A 23,843-nucleotide genomic window follows, 5' to 3' on the forward strand; every position below is an offset into this window, starting at 1 on the left:
TGCATGATTGCAATAATCTATTTTTATTTAAGAGAGAGATTGAAATGCATCTCTATTTCACATTTACATTTACTATTCAGACACTCTTCTAATGCTGATGAGAGCTGATATCTGCACAATGATCTGGAGGCGTGGTAATTAAGTGCAGAGACAACAGTGAGCACACACACACACACACACACACACACACACACACACACACACACACACACACACACACACAAGCAGCAATGAACTGAGGGTCTTTGTGTGGTTACAGGGTCAAGCTTTCAGTGGTCTCATATGGACAGGACGTGTTATTTTTAGCATTCAAGGGGTGATACAATCAAGACCCCTTAGTCTCTGATGTATATAGAAAGTAACCTGTTATTGAAGCAAAAATGACCAGAAGTTTCAACCTAATCCTGCTCCTATCCTAAACTGAAACAACCTGAGATCCTGTTTGTCTGCATTTCACTAATTGTGTGTCCAGTAAATCCTCATATGATGTGGTGTTCCCCAAGGCTTTGTGCTTAGACCGCCCTAATTCTTCATTTAATAGTATTAAATATAAAAACTTTACAAGTTGCCACAATGATTTTTACAGTGGGAAGCAAAGCGTTCACATACATTTTTCAAGATATCACATAACATAAATTGTTTTCTTTACAGTGTGGTTCACCGTACAATGGCATATGGTTTTACGAGAGTATCAACATTAAAATCTACTTTTACATATATAAAATGTGTGAATGAATCATTTACAATAAGTCCAGTAACATGCATTATGAAAATGAAGTTGTTGTTGTTGTTTTCTTCAGAATTTCATGCAGACTTGAAAAACTTTAACATTCCTTAAAATTGTGACATCCAAGGAGCCATTTGACTTGGTGTTATTGTAACAAAAAAGATCGCATCAGCTCAAATTAATCTGATCAGTTTAATCCTAATAACAATGTATGAGGTATACGAATCTACCCAGAAAAAAAAGTGACAACAGAACTGTGATAGAAATCTAACATTAATATTTAAAAATATTCCCAATGATCTCTTGCTCTCTATAGATAGATAGATAGATAGATTTAAAAATAAATGAAAATAAAAAATGGGAAATGTGCAAAAATTCCTGGTATAGAAGCCAGAATTCTGCTGACTGCATTAATGTGGTACTAAAACAGGCCTTATAATTTTTCGTCAAGTGAAGGCTAATCATAATCTGTTTGCCCACCCACATTGACCCAGGTGTCACAGGTCCTCTCGCTACAGTGAGAAGAGATAGATCAAAGCTAGTTAATAAGGAGATTAGAGAGATTAAAAATGATCACAAAATCCCGAGCAAACACATCACACCTTCCCTTGCAGCATTTCATGGTGTGACAGTTTTCACCCTGCGTTAGCGAGATGGGCTACGAATATGGTAATGTTCTTGATCCTTGAAGAGAATGACAAAAACAACATCAAGGTCATGGATTTGATCACATAATGGGCAATGTAGACACATAATAATAAAATGTATACCTGTATCTTGAATGCAATGTAAGTAACTTTAGATAAAAATGTCTGCCAAATGCATATACGTACTGTAGCCAAGTCGCTCTTTTTGATATAATTAAAGTGAATTGTTACCCAGCCAATATATTCTTAAAGTGGTCCACATGACTTCTTTCAAGTCCTCCAACATTTTGTGTGAAGAAAAGCTAAAATGTGTGTGTTTGTGTGTGGGAAGCATACAAATCTACATGGGTATATGTGAGAATTATTGGATAAAGATGCGTTATCTGTTGTTTGAGCATCAGGAAGGGGAAATTAAGGTAAAATCCTCTTATTCACAACCTCTGCAACATCAAACAGCAGAAACTACTTCAAAATATGCAAAAATGAATTCCAGTTAATAGAACAGACATTTATAAAAGTGTGAGACACACAAGCTCTCTTTCAAAATCCACTGAGCTGCCTATCTAGAAAGCATTTTAAGGATCACAAACAGTAAGCCTTGCTCAAACAGTAAGCAGCAAAATTATGCTGACTAGCCTATATAATGTTGACTATATATTATATTACATACACCGTGTGCGGAATTATTAGGCAAATTGATTTTCTGATCATATTTTTTTTCCAAGCACATTTGACCAATTCCTAACCACATCAATCTTAATAACTACTATTAATTTTGTATTTAATCATTTATAAGTGATATATAATTGTTCATGAAGGCTGGAAATGAAAAACGCCTTATATTCAGGTGTGCAGAATTATTAGGCAGGTTTTCTTTTACAGGCAAAATGAGCCAAAAAAGAAATTTAACTCAGAGTCAAAAATTATTAAATGCTCATGAGAAGGATGCAATACTAATGCAATACTAGAAATTGCAAAGTTAAGGCATGACCAATGGACAGCAAAACGTTCATTGGGTCAGCAGGGTCAGACAAAAACAGGTGGAGAAGAAAAGAAACATGTTAACTGCAAAATAATTAAGAATTAAGGTCAAGAATTAAGTGTGAAACCATCAGGAACCCTTTAGTCTCCAGCGCCACCATTTTCCAGAACAGCAACCTACCTGGAGTCTCCAGAAGTACAAGGTGTCAGGATCTCAGAGGCTTAGGTTCGGTAAAGAATCCTAAAATAATGACCCCACTTGATAAGAATCACAAGCTGAAGTGTTGAAAAAAATATGAAGACTGCAATTTCTAGTATTGCATTAGTACTGCTTCCTTCTCATGAGCATTTTGACTTTTCAGTCAAAAAAAGAGTTAAATATCTTTTTTGGCTCATTTTGCCTGTAAAAGAAAATGTGCATAATAATTATGCACATCTGAATATAAGGCGTTTTTCATTTCCAGCCTTCATGAACAATTATATATCACTTATAAATGATTAAATACAAAATTAATAGCAGTTATTAAGATTGATGTGGTTTGGAATTGGTAAAATGTGCTTGGGGAAAAAAATATGATCAGAAAATCAACTTGCCTAATAACATAATAATTCTGCACACGGTGTATATATATATATATATATATATATTATTCTTATATTTTATGTTTCATTATATTTCAGTGCTGAAAAGTAATAACAGTTCAATTCAATCAAAACAAAGTATTTGTGTACCTCATATTTATAATGTTTAATGTTTTTTAAAGCTGTACACCATCAGATTAGCAGCACACCGGCATCAAACTCTGTTGGAATCAATTGTAAGTCAGGTCTCTTGTGTGATAGTTCTATATAAAGCCAAGCACACACTACAAGACTGAAGTTTGTTGCTCGAAGGCATCTCATGGCAATAGGGGCGCATTTTTAAGACACCATGTCAAGATAAAAATAGTACAACTGCATTGCAGCAGATCGATGACAGTTTTAAAATAATGAACTACTTAGATGATTCTGCAACTCTTCTGCATCCATTGAGTTTACATACAAGTCACTGAAACAATTCATGGTGCTAGAACAGTTTACGGGTAGTTTAAGTGAATGTAAAATGATCACGTTCAATCAGATGTTTGCACAGCCAAGTTTTTGATATAAAAAATAAAGGTCTCACTTTATATTAGGTGGCCTTAACTACTATGTACTTACATTTAAATTAATCATGTGATACAATGCACTTATTGTGTACATACATATTTTTACAAGGTACTTATATTTAAAAAAAAATACCTGCATGTAATTACATATTTAATTAATTTCTGTAATTACATTTATAATTACACTGTTGACCCATCCCTTACACCTTAACCCACCCTTAAACCTACCCATACCAACAAACCTGTCCCTAACCTTTTCCCGTATCCCACCTCAATAGCAGCAAAAGTGTTTTGCAATACAATATGAACACAATAAGTACATTGTGCTTATCTTTCAATGTAAGTACATAGTAGTTAAGGCCACCTAATATAAAGTGGGACCAAAATGAATATTGTCAATTCTGATTATATGCTGATTAGAGGCGAATGAAGTGAAGATGCCTGTAACCATAATTACACCTGCCATTGACCTGCTTAAAGTCGACATGAAATGGAAAATGTGATAGTCAGATTTTACCCTGTTGTGACATTTTCAAGTGAAACAGCTTCTTCATTTTGTCCATGTGGAATTGATTTGATGGTTAAATTGTCAATTTTGATTTCATGGTGATTTTAATGTTCTGAAAAAGACATTTTTTGCAAGTATTAGATAAGTTAGCATCGGTCGGTGGTCGGGCAATTTGCATCTCTGCCCCCACACTCTGGAACTCCATTCCCAAACACATTCATGATCTCTCATCATTACATGATTTCAAAACCCACCTTAAAACATATTTTTTTGTTTCTTGTTTCTCTGACCTCTGACTGTATGATCTGATTCATGTTATGTATTTTATGTTTCCGTATTGTTTTTCTGTCTGCTGTCATATTTGTGTTGCAATATTGTAAATTATTGCAATATTGAGTTTGCAGAAAGTCGCTATATAAAATAAACTTATTATTATTTTATTATTATTATAAATAATACTAACCAAACAACATAAAAGATACTTAAAATATATTTTTTTTTTCTGTACTGCATAGTTAATGATTTTTGTATTGTGAGGCTATATGAAAATGTTTAAATGCATAAAGGAAAAGACTTTTAGATATTATTTATTTTTAACAAATAAAATGTCCATATGAAAAATAGTATATTAGTATAATGGAAGTTTGATGGTTGTGTAAATGCTTTTGCATTAACCTTTAACCCAGGAAGCAGCGTAAACATTAAAATAATTTTATGATTTTACATAGCTGTTAATTTATATTAGACTAAAAAAATCAGAGAAGAGACTTTTCAGAAATCCACTGCTCGCTACTGACATGCACTGTTATAAAGGAAGCTGACGAATGAAGATTAGGAACTATCTTAGTATTCTCCTCTCCTAGTCTATATTTTATTTATGCGCTCGAGATAAATCCAGATTTACCAGGCAGCTTTTAGAGCTCATACCTCCAAAACTAATTTCCATCTCTTGTCACAAGGTAAGACTAAATCCTTGGGGATAATCAGAGCGTCAATAACAAATCTCACAGAAAGGTCCTTTACCTGAACTAGTACAGAATAGAAGACTCTTTAAATACCCTGCATATGATCGCATTTCACCTCTGAACGGCCACACTAAACACACCGTAAATCATTCTCAAGCAAAAAAGAAGAGCTCAGCAGATGATGTATTCTGCCAAAAAGGATGATTTTCTCGCACTATAAAATGCATTAGAAGATGCTGCATTCCTAGACTGTGAAATATCTAAACATTACAAAAACAAGATCAATTTTTTTAAAAATTATAATATATACTACTAATGCGTGTTCTAGAAATCTGGAAACAAGTATCTAATTTTTCTTTAGATCATTAGCAAACATGTCTTATTATATCTATCTATCTATTACCTGACTCCTGGTGATTCTATAGCCATCTATTGCCATACGCAAGAGATTTTTCTTGGGTAGGTTACCAGGTATTTCCCTAACCCTCCTCATTGCATGGCTTGAGACTCACACAAACACATGCATTTACACCTATGGACAATTTGGTGTCTTCAATTCACCTGTACTGCATGTTTTTGGATTGTAAGGGAAAACCAGAGCACCTAGAAAAAAAGAACCCCCCCCCCCCACACACACACAGGGAGGTCAAATCAAGTGAAATGTATTTATATAGTGCTTTTCACAATACACATTGCTTCAAAGCAGATTTACAGAAAATTATGAGGTTAATGTTTAATAATATTCCTTATAATCACATTTAGTTGATTAGAGTTGTCTGTAATATAATTTACATTTTGCAAGGATATATTTTTTAGAAAAAAATTTATATAATTCTTTTTAGACCAATAGCCAACAAGTCTTATTATATTACAGTTTTCTCTAGTAATTTTTTATCTTAAGGATGTTTAGATATCCTTCATTATCCACATTTATGAACCAGGGTTAAAACTACCAATGGGAGTGATAAAAAGACAGAAGGTGAGTTCATGTAATTCAAAGTACTGCAATGTTCTCGCAATAATAAAAAGTAAAATAAAACTCAAAAAGATTTCCGTAATATAACTGAAACTGAACAAGAGCATGTCAGCACAAACATCATTAAGTATTATCAATGAATGTCTTTGGAATCTCTTGTGGTACTCCAAAACATTCTTTCTGTTTATTAAAGGTGGACTCAGTAGTATTTCAAATACACTGTTTGGAAGTTGGTCGGGCCGATACCAACAACAAATGTCTAACCAATCAGCATTATGGGGCATATGACGGTCGAGGAGAGAGAACGAGCAAGAGGGAGATTTGAAAATAAGAAGAAAAAAAAACTGCAGAACAAGAAATGGGACACAATACAAAAGAGCTCAAAAGAATATCACTGGAATGAAGATTTATGCCTGGGCAAGTGCTTTAGGACCCGCGTTTATATTAGAAAAGCTTTCTAGCGCTGGAGAGAGCTAAGTGGGAAGGCCTGAAAACAGACGCGGAGGCTGCTTTGATCCCGCTACTCATGTGAGTACACTGGGTTTTGATTGTCTTTAGCTGCTGTGCTGTTCGCGACTAACAACGGACGTTTTTTTTTTTTTGTATTTACTCTTGTGTACTGTACGTTTATTTTTTGTGCTTCCTTGTTGTTTGTTCATCAACTGCGCTTTATTTTTGTGAAGCATTTTGTTTTGCGCGTCAGCTGTGATAAACAGACATCCACTCGCATTGTGTGTGTAACAGTGGCCAGATAGTGAGAGTTTTGCTGTTAAACTACTGCACACTGACAACTGCTAAAGAATGTGGTGTTTAGCGTCATTGGTAGTGCATTCGCCTCGCATGCCAGCAGTGCTCGGGCTGGGGTTTGAAACCGACTTGGAGCAGGGTGGTTAAGATTGGAATGTGAGTTTTGGAGGCGGAGCAATGAAGAGAGGGGTGGGTTTGCTTGAGTTGATTTCAAATATCAACAATGTCCAACAGCGTTGCTCAAATTCTAATTACAACACCTTTAAGATAACACAAATTGGTATGATATGAAAATTTTAAAATATGGTAAATAAATAAACAAACTACCATCATATACACGAATAACACCTTCATGCAAGCTAACAGCCAATCTCTCACTAAACAATAGCTTCGATCTTTTAAATTTTATCCAAACTGTAGTTATTTATTTCCATTCTGCTAGCATTCAGGTCATTTCTTTCAATTGAGTACTGTAAATAATCAAGTTAAGTTCCTGCAGCTTAACTACAGCATAATAATGCTATAGAAAAAGAAATACTTACTTGAATTACAACCCAAGTATATTAATTTTCGCAGAGCCAAAGCCAAAGTCAACAAAGTGAGAGGGCTTTATATTTCTGGGACTGCAATCGCACAGCCCATGGCACAGCGCTGACTCAAGACTTTCCTGAGTCATTTTACACCCCATAAAGAACATGGTACGAACAGCTTCCTAAAGCACCATCAGTGTTTTTCCTTCCCTTTAGCTAGGCTGTTTTTCACAAACGCTTCACCTCACTTCATATCACTATAGAGACCTGTCTGTTGTCAAAGCAATTAGCATTGAAGAAAGACAGCGGTGGCCATCCTTGACAAATCAGCCTAAACTACCAGGGCGCATCTGTTCTACTGCACTTACTGCATCTATATTATTATGTTTTTGACATCAACAAACAGAGAATCCCTACCTCCAGTTGAACCTTTCTAACCTCTAACCTTAACCTTATATGACATATCTGAAATACAACAGCAGATTCGAGCAGAGGTCTGAGGAGCCTTTGATATCTCCAAAGATTTTATGCATTCTTTTAACTGGACACATTTTGTTTAGCTTAACCCAGCAGGGCTTCTCTGACACTAGACATTGTATAATCCCTTGTGAACAGAATAACGTAATGAACATGACTCCACAATCCAACAATCTCCCACTGCTGCAATACAGTTTACTTTTAGATTCAGCACCACAAGACTTCTCCTGGCTGCCTTAAGCCTTGTTTATGCTTTCGCCTCTGCTGACTACGCGCACACCTCCCCAAACAGATGTGGCGTTTATACTTGACGTGCTTGCCGTTGCGCTATTCTTTGAAACGGCAGGGGGTAACTTGGAGTAATTGTCCTCTAAACCATTAGGAAGCAGCGGTGAGAAGAAGTAATGTTGCATTCACGTGCTATCGGAAATTTGATAATTCCCACTTTTGAAGGCGTGATTACGAGCTCATCGCATTCAAGTTTCAAAATGGGAGGCCGTTCTTGTGCAATTTTTACCTAGAAAACTCGTATTTACGATAATTCAGAGAGTATGTGACAATACAAACCCAATGCAAACCCACAATACAAAAGAACCAAAGAATTGTGTAAAACTCAGTGACCAGTGACATTAGAATAAAATATATGGATATGAAAACACATGTATAAAACTAAATTAAACAACAATCTCCTAAATATTTTCTAATTTCATTAAACATTTTCATTTAATTTCATGAACATTTTTGTTAAACATATAAATCTCATGTTTACTTTATAAATCTCAAAAGTCAACATATTACCTTGAGTAGCCCTAGGTCTTATTTTTACGGGTTAACAAGAGCTAATGCTAATAGATGGTGTGTCAACTTGATACCTCACACATTCCCCAGAGGTGATGCATGTCATTTTTTCTGCATCACAACAAGTCCGATATAAAGCTGATGACCTAAGAGAAGAAACACATAGCCTTTCAAAGTATACTCTATTTTATAGCATACGCGAATGCAGGGGGTCAACACATGCGCTCTAAAAAGTTTCATCCTTGTACAGTGTCTATTTTTCTCCAGTTTTAATCGATAAAAATGTCTTTGTACTATTTTAAACTAACTCATGGGAAGTCGTGTTTAAGACAGCAGTGCGTTCAAGTCACTTTCGTCGGAGTAAGATGGCGGCATACCTTCTCTTAATTAATTACACATAAATACAGCAGCTCTACTTATTGAAAATGAAGAACAAAGAATGTGCATCAGGTGTGTTTTGGTTTTTTCTTATGTTTTTAGTGAATTTATGAAGCCACTGTAAACTTTATCATTACATATTATATTGTTATATTTTGTGCAGGCAATTAGCTTACTTCGTTGTAAATACAAAAGCTGGACAATGTCGCTGCTAAATACTTATATAATATTGTAGTATTCCACCATGTTTCGCACTGACAAGCCCCCAACTCGTACAGATCGGGGCTTAAAGAACATCCCGAACTTCCCACTCGTATTTACGGTATTGTGGTGGCGTTCATGTGCGTTCAGCTCGTAAATACGATCTTTCCGACGTGACTTGAACACACCACAAGACAAAAATACTAGGGGTGTGACAAAATATCGATATGGTTATATATCATCGTCCTTCTCTGTGCGATATGAGAATCGATACGCTGGTGCCAAATATCGATATTTTAATTAATAAAATAAGGCGCTCTAAATAGATTTCCCTGTTCCCTTCACTACTTCAAGGCGGCGCTCAACACATGAATGAGGGAAACATGAACAGAAGTTAACTAGCTTAAGAAAAATAGGTTTTTAACCAGATAGCAGACAGCAGTGTGAGTAAAATAATAGATGTCCCTAGCCACATTTAAGTTCAAAGTCTGGACGCACTTAGGTTTTTATACTACTGATGTGACAAACATACACATCTTTGACGTTCTTCACCGAGCGCTTACGCAGATATACACGGAAGCGTTTAAAAGCAGGCGTCTATCAGCGGATTCGTCTATCAGCGGATTCGTCTATCAGCGGATATATTAGGGATCTGCTGATAGACGCCTGCTTTCAAACGCTACCGTGTGAATCTGAAGCGCTCGATGAAAAGCGTCATAGATGTTTATTTACAATATGTTTTGGAACCGTTGATCATTGTAGCCAATCACAGACATATTTGTTGAGCGCGTGAACACACAATGGCCAATCAGAGGTGTTTAAGAATCCGCTCAACAGTGCTCCAAATGCTAGGCTACGCTGCTATCGTCACATTTTTAACATTTTAAAATACGCAACCTACTTTCGTACCTATGACAACACTATTCCCAGGATTATTATAAGGAAGCTGGTAAACACTGAGATCTTCCCAGGTTTAAATAATAGAGGTTGGTATTTCTTTTTTAATGTACCATTGTGTTTATATGAAACAAGTCGATAAGCAGTTAACTTAGGCTAAATGTGTCAGTTTACATGCAAAGTTTAAGCTTTTAAAAAGTATAAGCATAAAATGTTTAATTTACTTAAAATGTTAAATTTAATAACAGACTGAAAAACTTTTTGTGCAGTTTTCTAACAATTTGGACTTTAATAAAGAGAGAAAACCTGCACTTAACCTTTTCACTGGCATTTTTATATATAGACAGATATCGTGATGTATCATTATAGGATTGTCTAGCAATATATATCGATTATCACAGAATCGCTGTATCGTGATATTGTTGTAATCGTGAGCCATGTATCGTGATCGTATCGTGAGGTACCCTGCGATTCCTACCCCTAAAAAATACCAAGTAAGAAAATAATTTTTTGCTGTGTAGCCCGGGCCAGTGTTGCCATCTTGTGGAACAATGATTAGTGCAAAACAAATTCAATTGTGCATGTGTAAAAAAATTCAATTGCGCGTGTAAAAAAAAAAAAAAAAGTATGTGTGGGTATAAAAATCGGGTGGCGAGAATGCTATTATGGTGACGAAATTTGCATCACACGCACTGTACGTGTACCCTCACATATGCATAAAAACACAAGTATACTTTGGGCTTTAATCCATGTTTTCCTACAATAAAGGCAGTAGGAATTCATTGAGCCTCATCAAAATCTCATAGAAAATGGCTATGGGATAAAACAATTCCTTATCTGCTAAATTTGGTGTTGGTGATTGTGAATGTGATACTTCTAGCTGTTACAAGCCTAAACTTACACAGTATGATGCACATGATTCTGCATTGAAATTGCTGCAAGGGGGATTAAGCCAAGAACAGACAGCATTTTGAAAACAGTTCCATATGTGGAATCCAATCATAACAGTGGGCATTTATGCTGTATTAATAATATTATTTATATTACACCTAAAAAGGCGAGTGTTATGTTATCGAACATCACAATCCTGTGGGAGTATGTGGACTGCTGTTGAAGCCATGTGACGTACTAGAGGAAACTGCAAGGATGCTGCTTGAAATAATTGCAGCATTGATCCCAAAACCAGTTTGCTGAATCTGTGGATGTTTTGAGTTCAATGTGCAAATGGCAAAAATTTGTGCAGAGTGTTCAAATTAAACTGATTAGACACGTCCTATCACTGTGCAAGCAAAACCTTAAGTTAAAAATCTAATTTTAGGTCACCAGAAATTATTTTGTAGGGAGCACAATATTCTGTAAGTTTGTACATTGCTTAAACACCATATTACATTTGAGATTAATGAAGCAACATGCACAGCAGACTATTTTAAGGTAAGTTCCATTGGAAATTGTGAATCTTCTCGTGTGGTGCTTGAAGATGCTTTGGAAGCTGCAGGGGTTAGGGATTAGGCTCAAGGTTAAACTGCTGTATTAGATCATGATTATTGTTAGTCGAGGCCTCATTGCTGTAGCAGAGACAAATGGATTATGCTACATAAAGCCTGCAGGATTATTTCAGCTGCATCCATGACTACTGCATCACAAATGGAGAGCTTATGCCTTCATGGACAACCAAAACATAGGAAACTGCAGGAAAACTATATTCACAGTCATGCATGGGCATATGCATATGTCTCTGAGTGTATCCCATAAAGACAACTTCTACCTGTTGCCTGGCAACATTTGAGTGCTGACTCGGGTCCGGTATTGTGTGTTTAGAATTTATATGACTCTTCATAATCCTCAGGATCTCTTGTGTATGCCGACCACTCTATGTTCTGCTCTCCCCCCAATCCTGCTGTCCGGCAAAATAACCTTTCAAGTCCTGTCCACTTATTAACCAAATAATAGAAGTCTACAGGACAACGGCCCTCCAGAAGCCCTAGATAACATGATGCCACCAAAGTGTGGACTGCGAGGAGGACCTCAAGGGCTGAGAGCAGCTACTGGTATGGGGCCTTGTATAAGATTACTATTTGCATAGTTGAAAAGAAATAATCATTTGCATTTTTCTGCTTATCCCTTGGTCTTCAAACTTTGGTCTCTGGTTAGGGTATTGTGATATCTCCTATTACTGCAGTAATCCTGCCCAGAAATCACTCTCTACAAATCAGACCAGTGACCAAATTACTCAGTCTCCTCAACCAGTCCACCATTCAAATGGGGAGTCTACATTGGTTGAACAGTCAGAGAAAGGAAGATGTTGTCAACTCACCTTTGGCTGGGCCTCCACTTCTACCACCTGGTTTCTGTTTACGATGCCCTTGACGAAAGTCTCTACCGTCACATTGAACTTCATAAAGACCACATAGGTGGCATAGGCAAGCAGCAGGCTGATACTTTCCCAGTACGTGATGTAGTTATCCAGGAAGAAAACTATGAGCATGATGAGGCCGATGATGTAGAAGGAGACGTCTCTGAAAAGAGGCCACCATGTCAGGTTCAGGATCTCTCTCGAGAACACAGCACACATTCCAATAACGAACAAGATGTTGAACACTGCGGAGCCGACAATGGTTCCGATGCCCACGTTACTGTGGGAAATGAATACGCCAATGACAGAGGTGAAGAGCTCAGGAGCCGAGCCCCCCGCCGCCATGAAGGTGGCGCCTGCCACGTCATCTGAGATCTTGAATTTCTCTGTGATGACCGTGAGCGCGGGGACAAAAAACTCATCGCAAACGATGGCGAGTGCAATGAACATGTAGATCATGCCGAACATGTGTAACACGACAGCGCCGCGCCGACGGTCCTCCAGGCTGAACAGGTCAGTCGGATAGTCCCCTTGACTCTCGTTTGTCTCTGCGGACGAGCGCATGGCTATGGGCGTGTCCTCTGAGAGGTTACTGTGGTAACTCAGGTGTGTGGATAGCAGTGTCCTGTGTGGAGCATGGCTCTGTAGCCCCTCCCACTGAGCAGTAGAGTGCCATGAGAAGGCCAATGCACTTATTGCTACGAGACTGATGAGGAGGCCGATCACCCGTGCAGGCCTGAGTTTTCTCCACAAGCGCTGGCGGGCACAGACAATCTGACGGTGCTGCACGTCGGAGGCCATGACTATTCTCTCTGCTTCAACGCTCATGTGCTCTCTTGTTACACTACGGTTGGGCTTGGCGCATGCTGAGAATGCTACTTGTACAATAAATCTGTGGAATCCAGATGTCCTTCAGCACACCAGAGGTTTCCTCATATTAGCCTGAGAAAAATAATCACAGAGAAAGGGTGGGGTGGGGGTTAATCACGCACCACACAAAGCCAGCTAGATCTATGCTGCCAGGTCGGTGTCCATGCACTAAGTGTGTCTGAGTGCACTAAGTAAGTGGTGTGTGACGTGTGAATCTGTGAGCATCTGTGATTGCTGACTTGCTCTTACTCACAGCTGCGTCTGCATTTTCAAGGTCACAGTGAAACGGCACAAAGTCAAAAGCATGTCTGCATCCCTCTCATGCGCGACGCAGCAGTTTCACAGCATGAACCTTATATAACCAAAAATAAGATCTAAATAAGAGCTAAAATTCATCAACAGTGATACTACTGAGAAATCTGACTGCAATGAAAACAAATGTCTTTATTTTATTTTTGTAAAAATATTTTTCTGAACACCTGAAAATATTACATCGTCACATAACAAACTTTCACAGTTTAATTTCAGCTCTACTCCTGCCAGTGTTACAACACATTTAAAAGTCTTCTCTTCCACACTAGATCAACACTATTCCTTCCTCATTGATCATGCTATTAGAATACTAGAATGAATGAAAGTCATGTAGTCTGATTAAAGAAAGGTCTTTTATTTACATGTACATATATCGTATTTTCTATAAAGCATATTAAAGTGACTTACCAGTATGCCCATACTGTATTGAAGCATTTATAGGCTTAGTGGCTGGAATAGATACAAATTAAGTGCTAAGAATTGTTTAAAAAAAAAAAAAAAAGTCCAGCAACTATAGTAGCAGAAAGTGCAGAACATAAAATGGAAGTTTAGTGAGTTGGTAAGTATGATTAGTTAGGCTAACTCTGTCTTTATTTTGTTTTACTTTTACTGAAAGTAATCACTATTATTATTAGTTGTTGTATTACTAAGTATAATAATAATGTGTAATGGTTTAATTTGTTATTTTGCGAATACTGATATTTGGACATTAAGGTAAATAATTAAATGAACATCTGTATTTCTCCAAACCCTTTACTTATGCTCGTCGTGTTGTCATTCTCCCTCTCTCTCCCAGTCATTTGTCATATCATGTTATGAACATCATCAGTAAATTTCTCCATGCATGGCAATGTCACTTCTAATAATGCTGTCATTTATCATGTTGCTATTAAAGGGCGGTATGGCTGTCATACCTGAATAATCACCGTCTGTCTGACATAAAACAGACCTGTCATTCTCATGACCTCTGAGCTCTGTGTGACAAAATATGAATGATATAAATATAAAATCACGAAATAACCAATAGTCTGATATGTGAAGGTAAGTTCTGACCTAACGCACCGTTGTCTGCTCATAACACTAATGATGCATCATGTGCCATTTACAACAAATCAATTCCAAGCTGTATAATAAAAGCAAATAAATACGCAGATAAACTCACTGATAGTATAAATGAAAAAATGTGACTTACATTCAGAGGTGATGGATGAACGCGACGGTTCGGCGCGGCGCGTGCTGCAGGTTGACAGTCCGCGTGCGTCCTCTCTCGTGCCCTCCAGTTATTTCTTTCCGTCTATGATGATGATGATGATGATGTTATTTAGGGGCGGAGCTCCGAAAGCGCGTCTCTGTGTCCAATTTCATGATTTTATTCCCAGACATTACCTATGGCGAGGAGCAATGATCAAACTGACCACAGCCCCTTTCTCTTTCTGCGTGTGTGAGAGAGAGAGCGCGCGCGCACAGGTGTCGCCCAGCACGATTCCGCGCCGCCGTGTGGCTCTGTGACATCACAGTGGCCCGAGTGGAAGCGTTGTCGTGGTTACAGCAGCAGCGTTCTCCGACTGGAGAACTCTCACATCATCACGAGTTTCGACTGATAGGAAAAGCACAAACCATCATGTTCACAGATACTCCCCCTCCCATTCATAACTGACATGACACTGTATTATTTTTAAATGGTGCCTCTGGTTAGGCTACTGTGTCATATAGTACAGATAGTACTTTTAAATACTTCATAGCCTACAAATGAATAAATATTTTTACACATACACTGACAATATCAGAATAAGAATGCTTTTTGCAGTAAAGAGATTTACAGAGAAATTCTTAATTTTTTATGAAAGTTATGTCCCAAACACAGATAGAAGCCTTTATTGGCTTCATTTTCTTAATGCAAACTGTAATCTCTTTTTTCTTAGGTAGGAGATAATTTTCTTTATAGCCATTCATGAGATTCACTCACATATACAGAGACAGCATGATGATCACAGCAGTGGTTATTGTGGCTGTGCTGTTCAAATGTGATTACGCATAACTGCCCTCCCTCAGACTCACTTGCATTTGAGTTTATTCTGTAAAAAATGCAGCACAAGGTTTGAGAAACCTATTAATATTGAGAATATTTCTTTCTTGTGGACAAATTTATGGCTGTGTTGGAGAAAATCTCTCTCTCCATCTCTCTCTTTGGAAATGTACCCTTCACCCTTTTTTTAAAAAAAATATAGAGTCAGTCTCTATTCATGAGTCTGTTTGGTGTGTTGAGTGAGTTCATTTATTCAGACAGTTTCCTGAGTGAGCTGACAGGGATCAATGTATCGATGCTCTAAATCTGTCATTTTTGTCTCAAATTGAGACTCTCCATTTTTATTCTTCTAAAATAATGGCTGTGTTTACTGATACTCTCAGGAGACAGAAGTGTGAAAGTGTTGGGGGTGTAGGAGTGTTGCTGGTGTTTGGTCGGGTTGTGTCATTTGTGTGTGTGTGTCTGTGTGTTTTTTGGGAATGTTTATTCGGGTAATTGCTTTTATTCACTGTGCAGATCTATGCAGTATTTTTTTGCTGAATCTATTACAATTGCCCACGCAGAATCCAGAACACTCTTGCCCTCATCAACACACACACATTCTCGCTGGCTCATTAAGTTACTGTCTGATGGACACAATTCAGAGTGAGTCATGATTTACAGTCTGCTAGTGTTAACTCACCTCTCTATCAGTTTATAATGATTGCATAGTCTCTCTCTCTCTCTCTCTCTGTGTGTGTGTGTGTGTGTGTGTGTGTGTGTGTGTGTGTGTGTGTGTGTGACACACTGACCAACAGATTCGCAAGCAGTTTGTTCAGCCAGCCAACAACAGTAATATTCAAAAAGATGGGTAACACAAGATCTATAATTAGTTCTGATTTAGAGCCCAACAAATAATGTACTAATTAATCTTGTTCACAAACAAGACATCACTCTTAGTGTATCTTTTTGCTCTGACAGTTCAGTAAATTATTCTTAACTGACTGTTATATGCAGCTAGTTTATCATGAAACATACTTGTTCAAATTCAATCTACTCATCTAAAATATTAAAACCATAAAAATGAACTGAAAATCCGACTTGGCTTATGTTGTGAATTGGACTGCATAGACTTTCATAGTAAAAGATGCCCGATGTTGCCACCTTGGGGCAAAAGTGTGTCAGAATCACCTTTGACTCATTTGGCCTTGCTATAGGTTTGCACCAATGCAGAAATATCCTACAAAATACTGTATAGGATTTATAGTTACATGTGTTTAGGAAAGATTTAAGCTGAAACATTTCCTGTCAATTTTGTGGACCTGAGAAAAAAACAAAACAAAACAAAACAAAAAATTCTGCATTTGTTTTATCACTGTATTTACTCAAGATTGTTTTGGAAAAATTAGAGACATACCAGAAAACTAAATTTAAAGCTCCAGGTGAAGGGTTGCCAGATATCACATAAAAAAGCAACCTAAATAAAGTTGTGCTTAAAATATATCGCATTTTATTTCTTTAACAAAAATGGTGCTAAACAGCACCAACAGTGGTTCTTTGGCTCGGAAAGAACCTTTAAAAGAGCTTGACAGGTTCTTTGTATGGCAGTGGTGCTATATAGCACCTTAACCACCCCAAAGAACCACTGAAGAACCATACAGGGGCTTAACATGTTCTGTATACGGTAGCGGTGCTATATAGCACCTCAGTCATCCCAAAGAACTGGTGAAGAACCACTGAAGCACCAAGATTTGGTGCTATGCAGCACTTATAGTGGTTCCCCTATGATTACGATTCAAAGAGCCACTTTTAGTACTATATAGCACCATTTTTTTTTTAGAGTGAGGTAACAGTAATAAACTTTAAGTGCACAACTAGTTCACAGCTACGTTTTTCATTTGTATTGCATGTGAACTTATACTATAAGTATACTAGTAGTTTGCTATTTTAATACTAGTAGTACATTTTTTACTATATGAAAGTACACTTTGAAGTATACTCTCAGTAATCTACTAGTTTAGTGAAAGTATACTTGTAAGTTTTCTTTAAGTGAACATAACATCACATATACAGTATCTTACAGAAGTGAGTACACCCCTCACATTTTTGTAAATATTTTATTATATCTTTTCATGTGACAACACTGAAGAAATGACACTTTGCTACAATGTAAAGTAGTGAGTGTACAGCTTGTATAACAGTGTAAATTTGCTGTCCCCTCAAAATAACTCAACACACAGCCATTAATGTCTAAACCGCTGGCCACAAAAGTGAGTACACCCCTAAGTGAAAATGTCCAAATTGGGCCCAATTATCCATTTTCTCTCCCCGGTGTCATGTGACTTGTTAGTGTTACAAGATCTCAGGTGTGAATGGGGAGCAGGTGTGTTAAATTTGGTGTTAGCGCTCTCAATCTCTCATACTGGTCACTGGAAGTTCAACATGGCACCTCATGGCAAAGAACTCTCTGAGGATCTGAAAAAAAGAATTTTTGCTCTACATAAAGATGGCGTAGGCTATAAGAAGATTGCCAAGACCCTGAAACTGAGCTGGAGCACGGTGGCCAAGACCATACACGGTTTAACAGGACAGGTTCCACTCAGAACAGGCCTCGCCATGGTCAATCAAAGAAGTTGAGTGCACGTGCTCAGCGTCATATCCAGAGGTTGTGTTTGGGAAATAGACGTATGAGTGCTGCCAGCATTGCTGCAGAGGTTGAAGGGGAGGGGGGTCAGCTTGTCAGTGCTCAGACCATACGCCGCACACTGCATCAAATTGGTCTGCATGGCTGTCGTCCCAGAAGGAAGCCTCTTCTAAAAATGATGCACAAGAAAGCCCGCAAACAGTTTGCTGAAGACAAGCAGACTAAGGATTACTGGAACCATGCCCTGTGGTCTGATGAGACCAAGATAAACTTATTTGGTTCAGATGGTGTCAAGCGTGTGTGGCGGCAACCAGGTGAGGAGTACAAAGACAAGTATGTCTTGCCTACAGTCAAGCGTGGTGGTGGGAGTGTCATGGTCTGGGGCTTCATGAGTGCTGCCGGAACTGGGGAGCTACAGTTCATTGAGGGAACCAGGAATGCCAACATGTACTGTGACATACTGAAGCAGAACATGATCCCCTCCCTTCAGAGACTGGGCCACAGGGCAATATTCCAACATGATAACGACCCCAAACCTTGCTAAAGAAGCTGAGGGTAAAGGTGATGGACTGGCCAAGCATGTCTCCAGACCTAAACCCTATTGAGCATCTGTGGGGCATCCTCAAACGGAAGGTGGAGGAGCGCAAGGTCTCTAACATCCACCAGCTCTGTGATGTCGTCATGGAGGAGTGGAAGAGGACTCCAGTGGCAACCTGTGAAGCTCTGGTGAACCCCATGCCCAAGAGGGTTAAGGCAGTGCTGGAAAATAATGGTGGCCACACAAAATATTGACACTTTGGGCCCAATTTGGACATTTTCACTTAGGGGTGTACTCACTTTTGTGGCCAGCAGTTTAGACATTAATGGCTGTGTGTTGAGTTATTTTGAGGGGACAGCAAATTTACACTGTTATACAAGCTGTACACTCACTACTTTACATTGTAGCAGTGTCATTTCTTCAGTGTTGTCACATGAAAAGATATAATAAAATATTTATAAAAATGTGAGGGGTGTACTCATTTCTGTGAGATACTGTATAGTATAATATTTTTATATTTTAATTTTATATATATTATTTTTGCACTTTAAATATACTACTATGTTCCTATTTAGGTATTTTTTATACTTGAAATATACATTTAACTGTACTTTAACTCTTTCCATTTTAAAAACATTTTATTCTAGCTTCATGAATCCTTTTTTATCAATACTTAAATGTGGGTAAGTTTCATTAAAAAACATTTTAAACAAAAAGCAGAGAAAATTTAATTTTCCAGACTACGTATGATGGGATTCAGAACAATGATCAAAACACAGATGGAGTAGATCGAGTCCATCAACATCCACAAAGCTTCACAGTCCTATAGCTCGTCCTGGGTCGGCATTTCATTCAGTAACATTAGGCAGTTTTAATTTACATGCTGTTTAATGTTTGATGATCGTGTTATTTTAGATTTGCGTAAGTAGTCTTCTATTTCAGCTTCTTCTTCTCCTGTGTTTTGATCAGAAGATTCTGTACTCTTTCAGAAGATGCGTCATAGCCTGAAAATTCAGTCAGTGGCAGGGAAAGAGTTAAAGTAGATTTGAAGTAAATTCCTATGTACACTACCAGTGGACTAGCCTATACAAAAATTCAGATACTTAGAATTAGGAACATATCGGTTTTCTTTATAAATCAGTATTTTCAAACAATGTAAGTTTATAAGACAGTAGGCTATGTAAAACTATGTGAAAAAGTATTAAGTAGGCTAGTATTAAATCAAAAGATTAAACACAACTACAAGCCAAGTATACTTAGAATACTTAATTATACTTATAGCCTATATCTCAATCAAAAGATTAAGTACAAGTATAACCCAAATATACTTAGACTTTTCTGTCAGTATAAGAGCACTTAAGAGCAATTTTAAGTATATTGCCGAGAAGTAGCTACATAAAGTATATTTCTGAGAAGTATATAAAAAGACTGAAAGTATACTTTCTCATTTTTAGTTTAAAAGAAGTATACTAATAGCACACTTGAATAAACTTATTTTTCGTAAGGGTAAAGCGACAGAGCTGTCCGTTAAAGACGCAATTATGACGAAGTATGTTCCAAAGCTTGCCTATTCTTCTACTACACACTCAGAAGTGCCTTTTCTTCACAAAACAGTAGGTAGGCCTACATACTTTTGGTATAAGTAGGCGAATTGGGACGCACCTGAGCGCTGTAATCTACAGGCAGCGAAAAAAAAGACGTGTTGTGGTTTTTCATTTAGCGAGTCACACCCTCCTTTCAATCACATAAAAGCCATAAAAGTTCTTAAGAAAGTATTTGAGGACTTTTTAAGAATTTTTCAATAATTGCATTTGTTACTAAATAATTATCTAAGAATTGTCTTAACTTTTTTTAGGAAGAATTTCGTGAATCCGGCCCGAGAATAGTGAGGTCACCTTTATCTTGTTGATTGCAGTGTAGATGTAACTACTTTAATACTCTGTCTCTTTTTATTTCTGTCAGTGCAAATCAATGCCATCCGTTACCATCCCAGCTAAAAGGGAACATTCTCAGAAAGTTCTGGCAATTATTTCAATGCTGAACAAACGTTCTTCCTGTATCGTTAATAGTGTTGTTAGTAATGAACGTTTAGAGAACATTCAGAAATAACATTTCCATAACTTAACGGAAACATTATAAAAACGTTCTTAGAACAGCTGGAATGTTGCTGAACTATTTTCGGAATCCTTTAGTTTCTTTAAGACACCCTCTTTGTACGTTTAGGAATCCTCACCAAACTCATCTTCAGTGTTTCTTCATTCTCTTGAAGAAAATCATAAGGAACACAAGGAGATGATTATATAATAGATGTTTTTATTTTTCAACAGCTTCACACTATGTGTGTTCATGACAGGCTTCTCTTCATCACAATTCTCAGATAATTACTTGCTTAATTAAATCTTGCAGATTAATAAATCTGCAAACAACATGAAATGAAAACAGCAAATCTTGTTTTCAATGTAATTAAAAACCAAATGTCTAATTCTGTGTTATAAGGAAAGTCTAAATATTCTGCCCTTTCTTATGTAAAGCCTCACACTGTCCTCTGGCGGTGAGACAATAGAACTGCGTCCTCAGATAACACTTATACTAAACTTTCCAATAATAATAATGATAAACAATATTGAACATTAATTTTATTTTACACCTATATATACAAACGATTATTATTAGCATTATTGTTATTCATTTTGTCACAATAACTATGATTAATATAATATCTAGCAGCAGCAGTATGTTTGTCATATCACAGTTCAAACTGTTCACTTTCTTCAGTGCTGAAACAATGAGAAAATACAGTCTTGATCACCAAAGGACAGTGAACACCTGCAATGCATGATTTTCTGATTCCAAAATGAATCTAAAATACAAAATCAGTAGTTTCATGTAGAAATTATTGTCTTCACATGACTCAGTAGAATAGACTAAGTTAATAAAAAAGACTAAAAAGTAAAATTAGCATATTTAATACAAATGCAACTAGAAAGTAATATTCAACATTTTAAAACTAAATAAATGTAAAAAAAATAAATAAAAATGTAATAAGAAAAAATAAAAATAAGAATGTGTGTTCATCTAAGCAGTACATTACTGTATTTTAAACGTTTGTGTATACGCTATGACTAACACTGCACACTCACTCACTATTCACTACATAGTGAATTCCACAATCAACTGTATGAGAAAATGACTGGAAACTTCTGTAGATACACTATGTTTTGTGTATTACTGTCATGTCACATAAATATAGTCTTTATATATAGTGTTTTGGTCAGTTTGTCTAGAGCAAGAGACGATCATGAAATCTCCAGATATAGTGTCTCTCAGTTCAGTCCTCTTTCAGTCCCCGTCTTCTCCTCTGCTGCTCCAGTCTCTGTAGACCTTCTTCTCGCCCCAGTGCATGCTGAGTACCCGCTCTGTGAGCTGCCTCGGTCGCTGCAATGTCAATCTGAGCGTATTTACTGGAGATTTTCCCTGAACAGAACCGGAACAAACGGCAAGAAAAGTTTGTCAAGACAGATATTGATGTTGGCCTGAAAAAGTTTTGCCTGAAAGAGTTTAAAAAGCTTGAAGTTTGACAGATTGCATAAGCAACGTTGCTTGGTTTTTCTGAGAAGTTGAATCAAACAATGCATCCCTATAGACTAGCGATTAACACACACACACACACACACATATATACAGTGTGTGTGTATATATATTATATATATACACACATATACACACACTGATGACTGGAGTAAAGATGCTGCATAACAGGAATAAATTACATTTTAAATGTATTAAATAATATAATATAATAATATAATAAATAGAAAATAGTTATTTTAAATTGTAATAATATTTCACAATATTGCTGATTTTACTGTATTTTTATCAAATAAATGCAGCCTTGGTGAACATAAGCGACTTCTCAAAAACATAAAAAAAAAATCGTACCAACCCCAAACGTTTTAATAGTATTATGTGTGTATGACAACCAATACCATTTTTTTTTTGTCCAATAACAGATATGCAGAACCAATACTTAATCACTGTTTTATTTTTTATGCTTTTTTGCACTATATAATGATATAAAGGAATTACCTTTGTTGTTTTTCATTCTGTGGCAGAAACAAGCTTCCATATAATATAGCTATGTATGGTGTTGATTATTATTATTAATATTATTATTTAATTGTTTTGCACCTCTGATGGTCGTGCTGGACTCCTGCAGCTCTAGTTCCATGTAATGCAGCTGTTTCTTTGACGTGGGGCTAGTGGGAATATTCACGTATGTTACAGTGTCTCCTCTGAGCCTGTCCATCACCGCTGAGCCGTCCACTGCAAACGCAAACACTCCACCTGAAACACACAGACCCACATCAAAGACACACACACCTACAGAAAACACCACAGACCTCGAGCCGAGTGAGTTCACCTTCGGTGAGATGATGAGAAATCCTCTGTGAAGCAGCACAGTTGCCAATGAGCTCAAACCGGCTCCGCTCCTCCAACTGTGTGAGAGAGAGAGAGAGAGAGAGAGAGAGAGAGAGAGAGAGAGAGAGAGAGAGAGAGAGACGTTCATCCATGGAAAAACACACCTTCATTAGTCTGATTCTTGTTTTAAAGTAACATGTCCACACCAGTTTAATCTATAACTTGTCTGTACAAGTTTAGCACCGTTTCATGAAAGTGAGAGAGGCTGAAGCCTTTATGGTTTAATGCAGTTTTCAAATGACAGCCTCATAATAACACACTGTTGCGTGTGGCATTGTGTATTTCACTCCTGTATCATTTAACCCTTTGATGTACGAGTCATTGAAGTAAAAAAAAATATTGAGTCAAATGAATGAAAAAAAAAAGCATTGCATGCAATGAAAAGAGATTAAATAAGGTATTTTTCAAATGCTAAGAACTAATAACATAAAACCAAATTAATCCTAAATTCTAAGCATTTTGTGCTTACATTTTTTGTGCAAATTTTGAACACTGTGTAGTGCTGTTATTCAGGTAACCATCCATCACAATTACCAGGTTTTGTCTCAAAACCCAAAGTATTAGTAAAATACAGCTACTGTAAATGGCTGGGCCAACAAAGATGGTTATGATGACATATGCCAAGTTTCATTTCATTTACGTAAAAGCTTTGCAAAGATATT

The 23,843-nt window shown here is 37.1% G+C and overlaps 2 protein-coding genes across 11 annotated transcripts in view; both read right to left on the bottom strand.

Moving 5' to 3' along the window:
• Positions 1-15,066, bottom strand: part of LOC127516029 (sodium/potassium/calcium exchanger 2-like) — a 70,379-nt gene extending 55,313 nt beyond the window's left edge. For 4 of the 9 annotated variants that reach the window (XM_051900299.1, XM_051900298.1, XM_051900297.1 and 1 more), the window contains exons 1-2: positions 14,708-15,066; positions 12,295-13,275 (exon numbers count right to left, since the gene is read on the bottom strand). In XM_051900299.1, the coding sequence (XP_051756259.1) occupies positions 12,295-13,161 (867 nt within the window). In that variant the 5' untranslated portion in view covers positions 13,162-13,275; positions 14,708-15,066. Of the gene's footprint in view, positions 1-12,294; positions 13,276-13,456; positions 13,556-14,429; positions 14,490-14,707 lie in introns of all 9 variants that reach the window. The other 5 variants (XM_051900295.1, XM_051900291.1, XM_051900294.1 and 2 more) reach the window with 4 other exon arrangements.
• Positions 15,067-20,995: 5,929 nt separating this feature from the next.
• The window catches only part of dok7a (docking protein 7a), a 47,737-nt gene continuing 44,889 nt past the window's right edge, over positions 20,996-23,843 (bottom strand). For both annotated transcript variants that reach the window (XM_051900290.1, XM_051900289.1), the window contains exons 11-13: positions 23,123-23,198; positions 22,891-23,046; positions 20,996-22,176 (exon numbers count right to left, since the gene is read on the bottom strand). In XM_051900290.1, the coding sequence (XP_051756250.1) occupies positions 22,031-22,176; positions 22,891-23,046; positions 23,123-23,198 (378 nt within the window). In that variant the 3' untranslated portion in view covers positions 20,996-22,030. The remainder of the gene's footprint in view (positions 22,177-22,890; positions 23,047-23,122; positions 23,199-23,843) is intronic.

The sequence above is a fragment of the Ctenopharyngodon idella genome, chromosome 7 (genome assembly GCF_019924925.1).
Source record: "Ctenopharyngodon idella isolate HZGC_01 chromosome 7, HZGC01, whole genome shotgun sequence".
In the NCBI taxonomy this organism is placed as follows: domain Eukaryota; kingdom Metazoa; phylum Chordata; class Actinopteri; order Cypriniformes; family Xenocyprididae; genus Ctenopharyngodon; species Ctenopharyngodon idella.